Source organism: Salvia splendens, chromosome 10, assembly GCF_004379255.2.
Source record: "Salvia splendens isolate huo1 chromosome 10, SspV2, whole genome shotgun sequence".
NCBI lineage: Eukaryota > Viridiplantae > Streptophyta > Magnoliopsida > Lamiales > Lamiaceae > Salvia > Salvia splendens.
In genome coordinates this window covers 3386410-3402562 of record NC_056041.1, presented here as the reverse complement: position 1 = coordinate 3402562, position 16153 = coordinate 3386410, and the positions used below count along the sequence as shown (strand labels likewise).

Sequence of the window (16153 nt, the reverse complement as noted above, 5' to 3'; positions counted from 1 at the left end):
GGTTACTTGGTAGTAGTCGGTATTTCTGTTACTATTTGAGGTGGGAAATCTCCAGGCGGGTCCCACTGCAATATGGTTTTGCGGGCTGAGTTGTGCCACGTCGGTAAATACATGAAATTCACTATCATCTTTAACTGGGCTTTTATTTTTTCGGCCCAATATCTACAGTTAAATTCATTGGAAGCTCTTCCATCTCCTCCAATTGAAATTGGACACTTTATTTTTTGTTTAAATATTCACTCCTGCTTTAATCTCGACACCTAGCAAGATCATGTGTACTTGAATGCGATGTGGCAAGATAGGGAAAGAGTAAAGTGATCACTGAAGGGTCATTTTCAGGTTTGAAGTTCAAGACCAATCTTCAAAGACTCCTCTAACTAAGGTAGAAATTCTATCTCTACTCTACCTTCTAGAAGTGAAATTAGTGGGAGAAAGTAGAAATTTTATTCATAGGTTGGTGAAATCCCAAGTACTATCACAATTTCTCTTACTTGAATGTTGATGGGTGTTGTTCTAATTGTCTAATTTAGGTTTGGAATTTGTTGTGAATGGTGAATTGAGCATGAAAATGAAAATGAAAATGAAGAAACTTTAAGGTGTTGAGCTTGCTAGAGGGGACGAAAACTTTGAGGCATTCAATGAGGATTTTGTGGGTTGATTCTTGTTAGAATGAATTATACATGATTAATTAAGTATAATTATGTTCAAAATTGAAAGTGAAATTAGCTTAGCTATGTCTTCCCTTGAGCATCGAAAATTTGGCTAGCAAGCTTTGAGGTTGAACTAGTTTTAAATGCTTTGGAGGCTAATTCTTATGATGATTATAGTTGGGCATGATTTAAATGGAGTTGATATATTGAAGGTTGAATCTTGAATGTAAATAAATATGGTACTTTATTGTTATCTTAAGTTGTTATGCTATAACTATAGTGGAAAATGTTGAGACTAAGTAAGTAAAATTTAAATTGAATTCTAAGTTGTTGGAGCCTAAAACCACATAAGATCCTTGAATGTGTTTTTCATAGAAAAAAAAACCAGTCACTCTTGAGTTTCATGAAAATTCTAGGCTGGAATTGAGTAATAGGAGCATGCCGCATATGATTCGAAATGTCTGTGACTTGATGCAAATATTATTCTTCATCAGATATCAAGATGTCAAACGATGAAGCCTCTAGTGAAATAGTTTCTCAGTCTGAGGAGATTCCCGCATCCCCTATCCTAATTCCAGGTTTGGAGGCAATTGTGCAGACTTTGGCAACCGCTTTACGACAGACTAGACAGTCATCAATTTTGAAAACATTACATGAAATTGGACCTGAGCAGTTCAGGGGAAGGCTTGACGATGACCCAGCTAAGGCCGATTACTGGTTGGAACAAGTAGAGAGAGTTTTCTCTTTAATGCCATTTACGGCAGAGGAGAAATTACTGTGCGCGGTAGCACTACTGAGAGATGAGGCTTACAGGTGGTGGGAAGATGTTATCCAGGTCGCCGTTGCCGGAACAGTGACATGGGAATTCTTCCGGGAGAAGTTCACCAAACGTTACATTGGGGCGCTATACATGGAGGATCGGCGAGAGGAATTTCTACACTTGGTTCAGGGGAGTATGTCAGTCCTACTGGCATTGCTGGGAATAGAGATATGCACAGGATATAGTTTGGCTATATCCTGTGCATATTTTGCTAATTAAGTATAATTATGTTCGAAATTGAAAGTGAAATTAGCTTACGAGACTGAGTTTCATCGTCTCGCAAGATATGCACAGGATATAGTTTCTACGCGCGAAGACATGTGTCGTAGATTCAAAAGAGGATTGAACAGTCGCATTCAACCGGCATTGCTGGGAATAGAGACCTCGGATTTAACTAAATTATTTCACCTCGCACAGGCTGTTGAGCGGTTAAAGGCAGAAGAAGAAGCTGAAAGAAATACTAGGAGTCGCGGAAAAAGGGCTGCTGAATCTTCCCACCCGGCATCCCGATATACCGGAAAAAGATTTAGAGATTTCAGGGGAAGTAGAAATTCAGCACTTAACAGATACCCTGCATGCATGCATTGTGGGAAATGCCATATGGGCGAGTGTCGAAGAATGACTGGAGCGTGTTATCGATGTGGGTCTACAGACCATTTCTTTAGAGATTGCCCAAGGAAGCAAGTAGCATCTGCGGTGAGGTTAGCACCTGTCGCACAAAAAAACCATGGGACAGAGACCGACAACATGAACCATTCCCAGGCCAGAGCAGAGAGCCCCTGACACTGCCATTCGGTCTCAAGAGGATCACGCCGCTACTGACATTTACGAGGTACATTTATGCTATCTGATGTGCCTGTTACTGCATTAATTGGTCCGGGTTCCATGCATTCTTATATTTGTACCAAAGTTATAAAAGAGCATTGCTTGCCTTCAAAGAACACTAAAAAATACAATGTAATAGTGTGTAACCCTCTTGGAAATATGTGTTTATACCCCATGCTTAAGCTTAAGTGAGTTAATTGGATATAGTTGGCATGTCATACAGTCATAGGACAATAGTACTCTGTGTCTATACATGACTATGTGTATGCACCGCCTCCCGATATGCTATGTGGACTGTGGTATGTCCATTATTCTAGTTGGGCTATACGATCGTGTGGGCAATATCGATATTTGCATCTGTTTATGTGTGTTAATATATGCGTATTCTGTGTTACAATTTGAATATCTTACGAGATTTGTGAAACTACATGCTATCACACGTTTCCTTGAAAATGTTAGATGCTCTGAATTGGAGTTGACTATTGCTATGATGTGAATGTGATCATACGTTGGAATAGTTGGTTCTCGGTAAGGGATCAATAGTTGAACTATATAATTGATACGGATTGGTAGTGACAGTGTATCATTTCTCTAAATTTGAAAATTATGTTTTCATATACGAAGTTCACCCTTTGCAGATTCGTTTATCAATCTCTCCATGTTAATCGTGAAGCTGCCTTCGTCAAGTCACTAGCGTTGTCAAGCCACTAGTGTTTTTGGGTATATATTTTGATGTACTAGTACTTGTGGTGTATATATGTAGAACCACTTTCGAGATAATATTTATGTTGTAAATTATTCTAAATATTGATTTAGTCTATTTGTTACTACTACTAGTTCATTTTAGTGCAGGTCTTAAAATAAAGACTCAGATTTTGTTGGCAGGTTTGAAAATAAGAAAACTTTTAGCCCGAATTAACATCTCTTTGAAATAAATAAAAAAGTATACTTAGTTATTGAGATAATCAAGAAGGCGTATCAAATATGCTACAAATTTAATCTCGGATATAATCTTGCAAATCGAACACTGTATGTGCGAACATACATAAAATATTATGGTATTGACACATTAGAGTAAGGAAAAACGAGTAGTATAATATTTCATTAAGTGTTTCATTATTCGAACGGCACAACCTCAAAATCCTATTATGATTTTCTGCTTCAAGCTTGATCAAGTAGGTCTACATGTTATATGGAGTAGTATATTAAAAAGTAGCTTTAACTATCTAAAAGCTGAATACTTAGAACAACAACAACATGCATCTCTTCATCTTCTTCACCACACATTGATTGGATCAGACTGTGTAATGCTGCTGGATCGTATCGATGTCGAGTCCTTTCAGCTTCACCACAGATTCAACGTGCCCCTTCAGCGTGTGCAGCTCTCTCAGCCTGCATCACAAAGCCAATGCAATCTCACCAATACATACATGTCTAATGACAGTTGTGTGTGTGTTTGTTGAAGTTGAGGGATTTTTTAGTACCTAGCGACTTCTGCTCGTCGTTTGGCCTGCTCAGCGATCTCGGACAGCTCTCTGTAGTTGTTCTTCTCGTTGAAGAGATTGGAGGTTTCCGGTGGCTGAAGGCCGTGCAAAGTCCTTTGTGCAGCAGCCCACTGAGCCTCTCTCTCTTCTTTCCCATAGTTGGATTTGGTGGTGAATGCAGTCTATACACAAACAAAGAGAGCTTATGCATTACCCCGTAAACGAACCAAGCTACTCGTATGCTATCAATCACATCCCTATCTGATCGAATCAACGAACCTAGAAAGATTGCCGTGGAAGAGAAAACGTACCTTGTTCTCCAAAAGATTATCCCACGCCTTGCCACTCAGCACGTAGCGAATGCAGAACTTGAGGATGTCGAGGGGGAAGTAGGTGACGATGCTGTAGAGCCAGATGACGCCCGCCCAGCCCCAACCGCACCCTTTGATCTTCGCAAAGGTCCAGTTTGCGTAAACAGCTATCAAGGTTGCTACCTGTTACAAAAAATCAGCTAATATCAAAGTCAGCATCTTACCAATGATGATGAATGCAGCTCTTGCAGATGATGCTCTTACCAACTGAGCTATCAGGAAAGCTCCCAGCAGGAACATCCCGGGCCGCTCAGCAAACGACCAACTACGAGACCTTGTCACGAAGATGAGTGCTTGGCTCACAATGCTCACTTGCAGGTACAACACAGCCATTATCTCCTCAGGGCTATCTTTCAAAGGCCTCACACCGAACTTGTCCTGCAAATAAACGGGAATCGAGAAATGACTATAATGCACGTAAAATTAGGAAAACTCGAGACCTCATGCTTACAGATAAAATAGTGGTGTCCTTCACGAGCCAGAAGAATAGTACTGTCCCTAATGCCAAGTAGCCTCCCAAGACGACTCCTGTGGTGAAAATCTCCTTGAGTTTCCAGCTGTCTGGGACCGGGGATGGCTTTACCCGATCCTTTGAGATAGTCATGATTGTTCCTGGTGGACATATGCAATGTGTGAATACATGTGGTGTTATATAGTATAGTAATTATGATGCAGTTTTGGAGCTCAACAGTTAACTAACCGTCGTTTAATATGGCAATTATCAGAACCATGAAAGGAGCGAAGTCGAACTTCCATATCAGAGCTATAAGCATGAATCCAAACTGTATTTTTTTGCACAGAACAACAAAGAGTTTCAATTTTGCTTGATTAGGAGAAGGCTAGTGCTGAGACATGGCATTTTGAGCGTTTCTCGAACACTTACCACTATACGGATTGTGATTGAGACGGCGTATATCTGCAGAAAGACATCGAATATAGTAACAGTTCAGTGAGTTATGCAGCAGCTAAAGATGCATAGAGTGATGAAATGAAATGAGCACACACACTCACAGTGTAATTCTTCATTCTCTGGAAAATAGCCCTGCTCGTGAGCACTGCGCTTATGATGACGCTCAGCCCCGGCTCTGTCAAGACGATGTCTGATGCGCCTCGAGCAGCATCTGTTGCATCAGCAACAGCAATGCCTATATCTGCCTTCTTCAGAGCTGGAGCATCGTTCACACCATCCCCTGTCATACCACATATGTGCTTCCTCTCTTGCAATCTCTTCACGATTTCGTATTTGTGCTCTGCAGTTCGTTCACATGGAACAGTTGTATATTACAGCGTTGATTAGCATGAAATAGAAATAGACGAAAAAGGTAAACTCACCAGGAAAAACTCCAGCAAAGCCATCGGCTTTCTCGATCAGCTCATCCACAGGAAGTGCTGCTATAGATTTGTCTTTGTCTTGTCCAAGCAACGAAGAGGACGGGTACATGTTCGTCCCCATTCCAAGCCTGCGGCCCGTCTCCTTTGCAATGGCTAGCTGATCACCTGAGAAACGAGGAACGAATGAGTAACTGTTTGAGAAACTAAACAAACATGTGATTCATTACCAGTGATCATCTTCACATTCACACCAAGATTCAAGGCTCTCTGGATTGTTTCTGCACTGTCATGCCTAGGCGGATCGAACAAAGGCAGCAGGCCAACGAGCTGCCACGGCCCTCCAAGACTTTCCTTCGTCTTCTCAGGAACTTCCTGCCTGGCAACTCCCAAAGAACGAAGCCCGCGTTCAGCAAACTTATCTATAACAGAATGAACTTTCTTCCTCACATCCTCCTTGCTATGACAAAGTTCCAATATCTACCAGATGGGAAAAAAGGCTATAATTATAGGTGAAAGTATTTGTGAGAGAGAGTCAATCTTTAAGGCTTTAGCATACCTGCTCAGGTGCACCTTTGCTCGCGCGATGCCAGTTCCCGTTGGAATCTATGTAGGTTAATGCAGTCCTCTTATCCACAGGGTTGAAAGGCAGAAAATGCACCTCTCTTATACCAGCTCTCGCCTCCTTTGGATCAGCAAGCATCCCTACAATGGCAGCATCTATGGCATCTTGATTCTCAGTTCTCGAAGCCCGAGCAGCGAGCAAAATCACCTGCTCTCTATCCAATCCCTTCACAAAAACTTCAATGAGGCTCTTGTCAACAGTCAACTTGTTCAAAGTGAGTGTTCCTGTTTTGTCACTGCAGAGGACGTCCATCCCCGCCATTTCCTCTATTGCTGTCATTCGTTTCGTGATGGCACCCTGCTGAGAGAGCCGGTGGGACCCAATAGCCATGGTAACGGACAACACGGTTGGCATGGCAATGGGGATCCCTCCGATCAAGAGGACCAGCAGATTGTCAATCCCGTCCCTGTACTTGCGGTGCTGTATGGGGTACATGACTATGATCTCGATGATTATCCCCACGAAGATGGAGCAGATGCAGAAGTTCCCGATGGCGGTCAGAACCTGCTGGAAGTGTCCAACTTGGTTGGTGCTGTCCACCAGATGAGCAGCCTTGCCAAAGAACGTGTGGACGCCCGTTGCAATGACAACAGCCTCGATCTCTCCTTGCTTGCACGTAGACCCGGAGAAGACCTCATCCGAGGGGCTCTTGGTCACTGGGAGGGACTCTCCGGTCAGTGCAGATTGGTCGACTTTCAAGGGGTCGCCTTCAAGGAGACGAGCATCAGCAGGGATGATATCTCCTAGCTTTATGCTTATTATGTCACCCGGGACAAGGATGGCCGCGTCCTGCTCAGTCCATCGACCGTCTCTCAAGACCTAAACCACATCATAAGTCATGAAACATTCTTGCAACTGAAATCTTGAGTCCATTAATCAAGTTATACCTTGGTTTTTGGCGCGAGTCCAGCCATGAGAGCTGCAGCAGCGTTGCCAGCATTATTTTCTTCGATGAAACTGATGGTGGAGTTGATGAACAGAAGTGCGACAATGCCAACGAAGTCCTGCCAGTCGGGAGGCCTTCCATTCCCGTTGGCGAGGACTATAGCCATCAGGGCAGCAGCCTCCATGACCCATGACAGTGGGTTCCACATGAAGCCTAAAAACTTGAGAAGCTTGCTCTCCTACATGCAAAAATCATCCAATACTCAAAACATAAAAATATAATTCACACAGAGATTATTGAAGAAACAAGACAATGTGATCAAACCTTTTTCTCTTCCAATTTGTTTGGACCAAATATTTTCAGCCTGTTCTCGCCTTCCTCCGAAGTAAGGCCTTCTCTCGTGCATTTTAACTGCTCGAATACTTCATCTACAGGAATCCTTTCCTGTAAATTGGACATTCAAATTGTTGTTCAATATAAGTCATCACCAGACACAGCAAAATTAGAACACTTGGTAATTTCTTGAGTTCCCATTTATTGAAAAATGCTCCTGTTTAACCAGCTTTCTCTCCTCTTCAATTCATTACTATTTTTCTTGCACTTGGTGATGTTAATGTTACCTTTGATATGCTTGAGTTTTGGTTTATCAAGGCATAATATTTATCATATTATTATATCAAGTTTCATCTTTAACTATGCGAAAAGTTCTGTGGAAGCTCACTTTAACTAACTTATAGAAGGTGTTCGTTAACAAATCACATATCTCAACATTACTATCACTTTTTACTCAAAAAAGTAAAAAATTACTATCACTTTATTAGTAGTATATATTTTCTTTTTGTGTTAATTCTCATCTGCCTTTGAAAAGACAAAAACTGAGTGAAGGCAATGTGCATCATGTGACAAACATATATGATATAAACAAAACCAATTAAAGTTCTCCAAAAAGAAGAAGAATAAGCAAAGCAAAGAATCACATAATAAAAAGTAACAAAAACTCTGTAAAATCAACTGTTAAGTGTTTAAGAAGCTTTATATGCCTAGTAAAAAAAATAAAATATAAAAAACTTTATATGATAATACTCCATATATATAGTGGCAGTTTGTGAGCATATATGCATACTACACACTAACAAAGAAATATTGATAGTGATACTTACCAAGATTCGGATGTTATCTTGATTGCAAATATTAAAATAATAGTACTTAATATTAAAAGAAATCATTCGACTTAGAAAAGTAGGATGAAACTTTCTCAAGAATCATTTCTAATTGTAGTAATCTGTTGCCATAATTTGCAAATAAAAAAGAGAGAAAATGAAGCCAACTATTCCACATGCACCAACTAGAATTTAGCTTTGATTCCAAGCAAAAAAAGAATTAAATGCTTTACTTAGTTCTTTATGAGCAGAGATCATGGAATCCAACATGCTACAACAAAATCACTAAGTAAATCAATCAATTTCCATACTTAATTCTTGCTTGCTCCAATACATGTACATGAAATATGCAAATAACATAAGCATTATGATGTCTTATTACTCTACAATAATTATGAAAATTCACGAATAAGTAATCAAATTTTCTGGCATATACTCTAAACCAAAACCAACAAATACACACACACATCCCCAATGTGTGCATAGTTTTGCTAAAGTAAACCAAGTCCCACGAGCATGCATCTTTGCATAAAACTGATAAAAGCTTCAAGAATATCAAGCAAAGTGTATAACAAAACAAAACACACTCTTGTGAAAGAAAGAAACCACACACACACACATGCATATGTATATGTATATGTATGTATGATTGATACAAACCAAATCAACAGCTTCATTCTTGATCTCTTCAAGACTGATTCCCTTTGTGCTGCCCATGTTGAAGGAGAAGACAGAAAAAGAGAACAGAAATTAATCAACTTCAAGAAGAAGAGAGAAGCTAGTGAAAGACCATGATTCTTGCTTGGATGAGAGAGAATGAAAAAGAGAGATAGAGGTGATTTGGTAGTAGGGGAAATGAAGAGGGTTGAGCAGCATATAAATCCAACAAAGTAAAATGGATGACATGACACACTCATATATGTGTGTCAAGATTGGGCAAAGGGCAGAAGCACAACCAAAAAAAGTAAGGAAAGACTATCAAACTTTTATATTCACATGCAAGATCCAAAGCCAATGGCTTATGCTTTCTTCCTTAGGCATCATTTCTCCCTCTCCTTTTTTGTTGTACCAATTGATTGAGACAAATATTACTCCTTGAGATTCACCGAAAAATAGTGAACGACACAAATTTTAATTGTGAAATTAGAAAAACGGGTTAAAGTATTTATATATTTATTTTTGATAATTATATACTAGTATTTATTTCTTTACATAAAATAAATAGTAGTAGTAAGTTACTTTATGTTATTTTACTTTTCAAAGTAATGGTGGCTGTCAATAATATATATATGATCACTACATTTCTTTGAGAAAATCATGCTTTTCTCGACTCTTCCATGCCAACCTCCCACTAGCTATTTGATGGGTTAGATTTTTCAGGTATTAATATAAATGGAATTTGAAGTATTATTTTTGTTTTATTATGATTTGTTTGTTTGTTTGTTTGATGACATAATCTTTTCATGTGAAGAGGCGTGGCGTGGGCTTGACCTTTTTGGATCCAATTGTACTTTTTTGATGAACTTTCACATGGACCTTACCTTCATAATGCAATCATGTGAACTTGTTACTTTTTTCCTTCTTCACTATCAAAAAAACACTTTTTGTTTCCAATCCTCTAACATTTGATCAATGTTTATCACTTTTTACTCATAATATTGTTTCAGTACTACAAGGAAATTAGTTATTGATAGAAAATAACAATATTTTGTCTCATGAGGCTAGGTACACTTGAAATTATATTGTTTCCATCATTTAAATCAATTTTAGGCCTTTTTTTCTTAATTCGTATTGACGTAATTTAAAGGAAGACAACTATATCATGATTTTGAATTTTTGCACATCAATTAATGATTGAAAAATAGATTTCATACAGAGGAATATATATTTGTGGTAATCATCCCACTCGAGGGTTGAATGAAAGCACTGAATATTTGGACTTTGAAACTAATGAAGAAAGATAAGTAAATCAACTCCATTCCAATTGGAATATGAATAGTTTGACTTCCCTATCCAATTGGAATTGGAATTGAATATATGCTTCAGGCTAATTAGATTATGAATAATTATATATAAAAAAAGTCCTCAATTATTGTTAACGTTTAAGTAGAAAGGAAATGGACACATTAGTTTCATTTGAGAAAATGGAACTTAGTTGTATCAAATATAATTGCCTCATCAAATAAGAAATTGAAAAAGTTACTAGTATTTCCTAAAAGAATGCAAAATGAGTGAGGAATTAGAGTAGAGTACGTTACAAAAAATCAACCAAGTTTCAATTTACTAATTTAACACCAAGAAGAACATATAGGAGTATTTGATTTTTTGTTTTAATTGCATTATCTTCTAAAACAGTATATTTAATTTTATGTAGTAAGTTGAGTATTTCTTAATAGTGGATGTCTTATTCCAAAGAGCCTAAAATCCAAACTTTGTGAAATGGAATTATAAAAGTAGCACTATTCATGGGATGAACGATTGCTTTTTTTTTTGTTTGTGAGACGTGTAAGATTTTTGGACAATAACAAGAAGGTAGAATATGTATGTTATATTTTATAACTATTTTCTCTCCTTTTTTAAGGGGCTAAAATTAAAAGAAAATGAAAGATAAAGCACTAGAAAAAGCATCGGTCCATAAGCATAACTAATTGATGTCTGTCTCAGGGAATCATGTTCTTCTAATCTTAAATTCTTAATAAACTTTTATGTCAATCATTTTAATATTCCATCATACTAAAATTAAATAGTGAAAAGCTTCAAAGTTGAAATATTGTGTACAAATCAATCATTAGCTTACTAATTAAAAAGATCATAGTAGTTTATAAGATGGCTATGATCACTCTCAATAAGCTTAACATTTTTCTTCTCAATTTAACTCTCTGCATGTGGGAGCTTATTGATATGTTTATTTTTTTGCTTTTTTCAAACTCTAAATTCTCATGGGTATTGTTAGATTGTAATTTAAGTTGAATTAGGTGGCATGAGGAATATATGCCAAGGATCAAATTCTTACTAAGAGTGTGTGCATCCTTTATTCACATGACCCAAGTGAAAGTCTCAAGCCACAAACATTTTTAGCTATTCTCACTATCTCATAGTATGCTAGTTGGTATCCATCCCATCTCAAATGCCATATTTAATTTGATTCCTTATCTCAAAACATAAAACTTGCATAAGACTTTCATATACCAAAAAATAATCTCATCTGGCAAACTGACCAGATAAGAAGAAAAATGGGTCAAACACATGCATTCTCCATTCTATATTAACAACAAAGAAACAATAAGAGGAAGGAGAAGAATAACAACATGTTCAAGCATTGTTAAATTAAGGTTAATGCATCCCTGTGCCTCTACTCTGTCACTGAACTCACACCTCTTTGAAACCCTTTTTTAGCTTCTTAAACAGCTTTAATTAATTATTAGAAATATCAACATTTTATGTCCATAATTATGGGAAATGTATCAATGAGTGGCAAAATCACAAAGGGAGAGTTTCTATACTTAATAGTAGAAAGCAATAGTGTGATTGAGTGAGAGCCAACAGCAGAACTATTGTCCCCTGCCTCAGCACCACATTCATTCCATTACATACATTTATTTATGTGTTATTAAGAAAGCAACAAGGCAAATAGATGAATGTTGTCATGTCTAAAACACCAGAGAGAACATAAATTCTTTTATTAGTAGTAACAAATTCACAAAGAGCATACTCTAGCAAAAAACCCTAGGCTCAAATTTGTTACTACTTTTTGAGTTGGAAAGTCAACTGCTTCAACTAGGCTGATTTGACATCAGTATACATCTTCTTTCCATTCTAAAATGAAAGACGAAGTAGGTGAATAATAAACAATATGAAAGGAATTTTTATACATGTACAAAAAGTTTCATTTTTTAGATTAGGCCACTCATAGTGGGACATGCTAAAATGTAGATATAGGTCACTTATAGCGGTGACAAAGGGAATATTCAACTTTCATCCGAGTTTGTATTTCCAATTGTTTTTATAAATCATTTTGATGCAACTTCCATCTCCTAATAACAATAACTGCGGACTTAAATCAAGTGCATCAACAATATTATTATTATCCAAACTTTTCAAAATAAGGGGGAAGAAACATTATAAAATTTAATCAATCATGTTTTTACCATAAGTTTTATTGCCTTTATAGATATGGCTGTCCTAGAAGCATAATTCACGAAACGGCCTTCATTTAACATATCGATGTGAAATCTAAAAAATGAATCATAACTAAAATGAGGCTGATTAAGATTGTATTATATATTCTTAATTTAAAATTAGTGAAGTAATACAGATAGAGAAAAATGATTGCAAATATTATTCGTCTAAGAAGAGATCCGCCACATTAAAGATGGAAATTTACTATTAATAAATAAACACCGATTTTGATGAAAGATCCAATTGAGAAATAAGATTATTTTTCAAAACATACGGTGTAGTATTAATTACAATAATTAATGCATTTTGTAATTATTCCTCATGATATATGTATATTTAATTATGTCCTTTTTTGTCCGGTAAAATAAAATCTATACCGCTGTGTTTGACCCTAATAAGTAAACGGGTAGTGAATGACGAAACTACCCTCCACCCACCCTCAATATTCAACAAAGCCCATTCATCTTCTTTAACTCAAGTTTACTTTTCCCATTTCCGCACTGTATTTTTCAAGAGCTTTTAATTGACCAGGTTTCTTTCTCCTCTCTTCTCTCTTGCTCTACTATATACTTGCACATGTTCAAGCGCGCCGATGTTTCGTCAATTCGCTAGGGGAGTCTGTTTCCTAGTTGCTTGACTGTATTGGAATTAAAGTGAATCGGATCGTTTGATTATTTGGCCAATTGGTTTAGTGCTGCTTTCAACTGTGTATGGATTTTTGTGAGTGTCGTATTATTCTGCGGTATTGAGCTTCTTTCCCCCTTTTTTAATTTCTTGATTCTCTGTTTCGTGTGAGGAGGATAAAGGATTTTGTGAGTGACGTATTTTGAGGTGAATTCGTGTTTTGATGTTTTAGTGAAGCGAGCAGCTGGTAATCTTGTTGCCCTTGTTCAATGTGGAAAATAGAAAATATGGAACATTGTATTTATTGTATATATTTTTGACTTGATGTGGTTTTTATGTATAATACGCTCATTTCTGATTTCAAGATGAAGGGAGTACTTTCTTATCTTGATCTTGGAAATGTAATAAAAAATTGTAATGCGGTCAAATTTTGGGGAATTAGTATACATAATGATTGGTTTTAAAATTTCTCTGATCATTTGTAATTGAATATGTTTTGTGAGTGGTTGTTGGAGGCTGAGTTACTCTCACGTTTGCTGTTGTTTTAGTCTGATGAGATGTTTAGTGTTGCACGTTTTTGCAAAAGTGATGGTAAAACTGCAGAAGAGTTTCATAGATGTTCGTCATTTGTTCGTATTGTGTGCATTATTACTGTTGAAATCTTTTGATATCTTCATGGATGATGTTCCCATGTGACAATGTTAGAGCTACTGTAAAGCAGGCACAAAGTAGACTGAATTGAATATATTGAGGCAGATGACAAATGTTTTAGTTTTTGTACTTGATGCATCATGTTTAAGGGAACTTAATTTTTTAGTCTCCAGAACTCATGGTGGAAGAGAGTTCAAAGCAAGATACACTTATGAAGGAGGAGATTCAGTTGTATACCAACTGGGACGATGTCATGTGTCCCATATGCTTGGACTTTCCTCACAATGCTGTTCTTCTCCAATGCGCATCATATGAAAAAGGATGTCATTCCTTTGTGTGTGACACGGATCATTTGCATTCCAATTGTCTGCAACGCTTCAAACAAGCAAATGGAATGTCACCAGAAGGCAAATCCCCAAGCACTGCTGAAAGTATACAGTGTGTGGGTTCAGAATCCGAGAGCAAACCAGCATGCCCCTTGTGCAGAGGAGAAGTCACTGGATGGGTAGTGGTCAATAAGGCTCGTAATTATCTGGATGAGAAGAAACGTTGCTGTGAAGAGGAAAACTGTCAATTTGCAGGTACTTATTCTGAGCTCCGAAAGCATGCACAGGTGGAACATCCTCATGCTTGCCCTTCAAAAATAGATCCTGCACGCCAGCTTGATTGGGACAATTTCCAGCAGTCCGCTGAGATCATAGATGTATTAAGTACTATTCATTCAGAAGTTCCACGTGGAGTGGTTTTGGGTGATTATGTTATCGAGTATGGAGATGATCACTCTGGAGATGATTATGATGACTTCCCTGGGGATGAGGGAAACTGGTGGACATCCTGTATTCTGTATCAAGTTTTTGATAACTTTAGGGCATCTAGAAACCGAAGAAGATCAAGAGTCAGTGATTCAAGAAGAGGAAACCACCGTTTGAGTTTTGATACTTCAAACTCTGATGAGGGTTCTGTGTCGTCTGCGGAATATGCAGATTACAGAGCTGATGAGACTGATGATGAATATATGAGTGCAAGGGCATTATCCAGAAGAAGAGTTGCAGAACATAGGTGAGCATTAACGTTCTCTATGTTCCTTTATATTGTAAGGTTGATTATTCTTGATTCCAAAATATTGATTTTGCCTCCTTCCTAAAGAAAGAAAGTAAAATCTGTTACAAGACTTTTATTACCACATGAATTGTTGGTTTGTGAGATAACACTCCATGTGTTTCTAGGCAAATCAAATTTGGTATTGTCATATCTATTCAATATTGATATTTTTATTCCATGTTAACTGCAATTGGATGATTCAACATAATGTCTAATTCTTTGGTGACGAAACACCAGTTCAAGGTGTATAAATTAGCACTAAGTATATTTATATCTCTTGTTAGTTTCTCACTTTTCTGCATATTCACCGGATCTTTTTCCTCACAGCTCTAGAAGGCGTCGCTCCCGCTTCTTTGACAACTAGGGTAAGCATTTACTCCTACCTCATTCTCTTGCAATTTACCATGTGATGAACCTGAATTGTATCTCTTTCTTAGGGATCCTATTTTCAAATTGGAAGTTATCACATCTGATTTCCTTGGCAATGACATACAACTATTCTCATTTTGCTGTTCATGCGTTGTACTCCATTTGTTATTATGCACTCTTGATGATCTCTTCTAGTAATTATGCAACAGAATAGTGTTCATCATAGGTGTGGAATGGAGAAATCGAAAAGTTTACAGATCTCTGTTGGGCTGTTGACAAACAATGGATGATGCCAAAATCATACTGGCAGTGCTGGTGGTGCAAAGTTCTCAGTTTAACAGATTGATGTTCCTCTTAGGTCACTTGTTTGTCATACTTGGATTGCAGGAGTGTCTGGTTTTAAAACTTTAACGCGCTCCGCTTTCTTATAATTGTTTAATTTTACCCCCTTGTTAATGTTTCTTGGCAGACTTCCTTAGCTTCTTAGATGACTATATGTCTGAATTCAACTACTGCTGGAATTTGTCTGTCAATGGAAACAATGTTCATAAATGTATCATTTCATTTTATTTCATTATAATGCCTTGTTGATTTATAAGGAATATTTATTGTGCTTCATAGTGTTTGTCATCATGTTTGCTAAGTAGTTGAGTGCAAGGAATAAGAATCAAAGATGCTTGGATAATCAGTGGAGTGCAAGGATGAAAATTGAAAATGTTCTTTAATTTATGAAGGCGATATGAATATGGCAACAAAAGGAATATTTTTTATTTTGTGCTTTAATATAGTGATATTTTTATAACAAGTGGGGGCTGATGGTCCAATGTCCCTTTCTGCTCATATGACATTTTTCTTTTTTTAAAATCTTGAATAAATTTTTGGATTTGTTAATTTACACGTGGTTGAGCGCTCCTTAGGCCATCCGCAATGGGGCGGGCGATGGCACGCCCGATAGCGCGCATCGTTCGCGCCCGCCATCGTCCGCCCCATTGCGGGTGCGTGACATAGGTCGCAGACGATCGTCGCGCCCTGTACTAAGGGCGCGGAGTATAGCGCGGACGATGTCCATCGTCCGCGCC

General features: G+C 37.6%; 2 protein-coding genes and 1 long non-coding RNA gene across 11 annotated transcripts; 2 read left to right on the top strand and 1 right to left on the bottom strand.

Annotated features, from left to right (window-relative positions):
- The first annotated feature begins 216 nt into the window (after positions 1 to 216).
- On the top strand, positions 217 to 3128 carry LOC121750278. The gene is made up of 3 exons (XR_006039845.1): positions 217 to 382; positions 1145 to 2302; positions 2934 to 3128. It is a non-coding gene; the product is annotated as an uncharacterized LOC121750278 (long non-coding RNA).
- Positions 3129 to 3370: 242 nt separating this feature from the next.
- On the bottom strand, positions 3371 to 9075 carry LOC121753334 (plasma membrane ATPase 4-like). The gene is made up of 14 exons (XM_042148598.1): positions 8811 to 9075; positions 7315 to 7434; positions 6992 to 7228; positions 6039 to 6923; positions 5710 to 5959; positions 5483 to 5647; positions 5162 to 5400; positions 5034 to 5066; positions 4851 to 4932; positions 4602 to 4762; positions 4355 to 4528; positions 4091 to 4273; positions 3780 to 3961; positions 3371 to 3687 (listed from the first exon to the last, which is right to left on the bottom strand). Exons 1-14 carry the CDS (start codon positions 8865 to 8867, stop codon positions 3591 to 3593), a joined length of 2865 nt encoding a protein of 954 aa, XP_042004532.1. The 5' UTR covers positions 8868 to 9075; the 3' UTR covers positions 3371 to 3590.
- Positions 9076 to 12773: 3698 nt separating this feature from the next.
- Positions 12774 to 15654, top strand: LOC121753344. Of its 9 annotated transcripts, none has more exons than XM_042148615.1 (4): positions 12774 to 12860; positions 13778 to 14663; positions 15033 to 15070; positions 15284 to 15654. In XM_042148615.1, the coding sequence occupies exons 2-3, from the start codon at positions 13783 to 13785 to the stop codon at positions 15067 to 15069; spliced, it is 918 nt and encodes a 305-aa protein (XP_042004549.1). In that variant the 5' UTR covers positions 12774 to 12860; positions 13778 to 13782; the 3' UTR covers position 15070; positions 15284 to 15654. The 9 variants fall into 9 exon arrangements, with proteins under 9 accessions (XP_042004549.1, XP_042004545.1, XP_042004548.1 ...); XM_042148611.1 differs by having other exon boundaries at positions 12783 to 12860; positions 13771 to 14663; XM_042148614.1 differs by having other exon boundaries at positions 12827 to 13049; positions 13771 to 14663.
- The last annotated feature ends 499 nt before the right edge of the window (positions 15655 to 16153 follow it).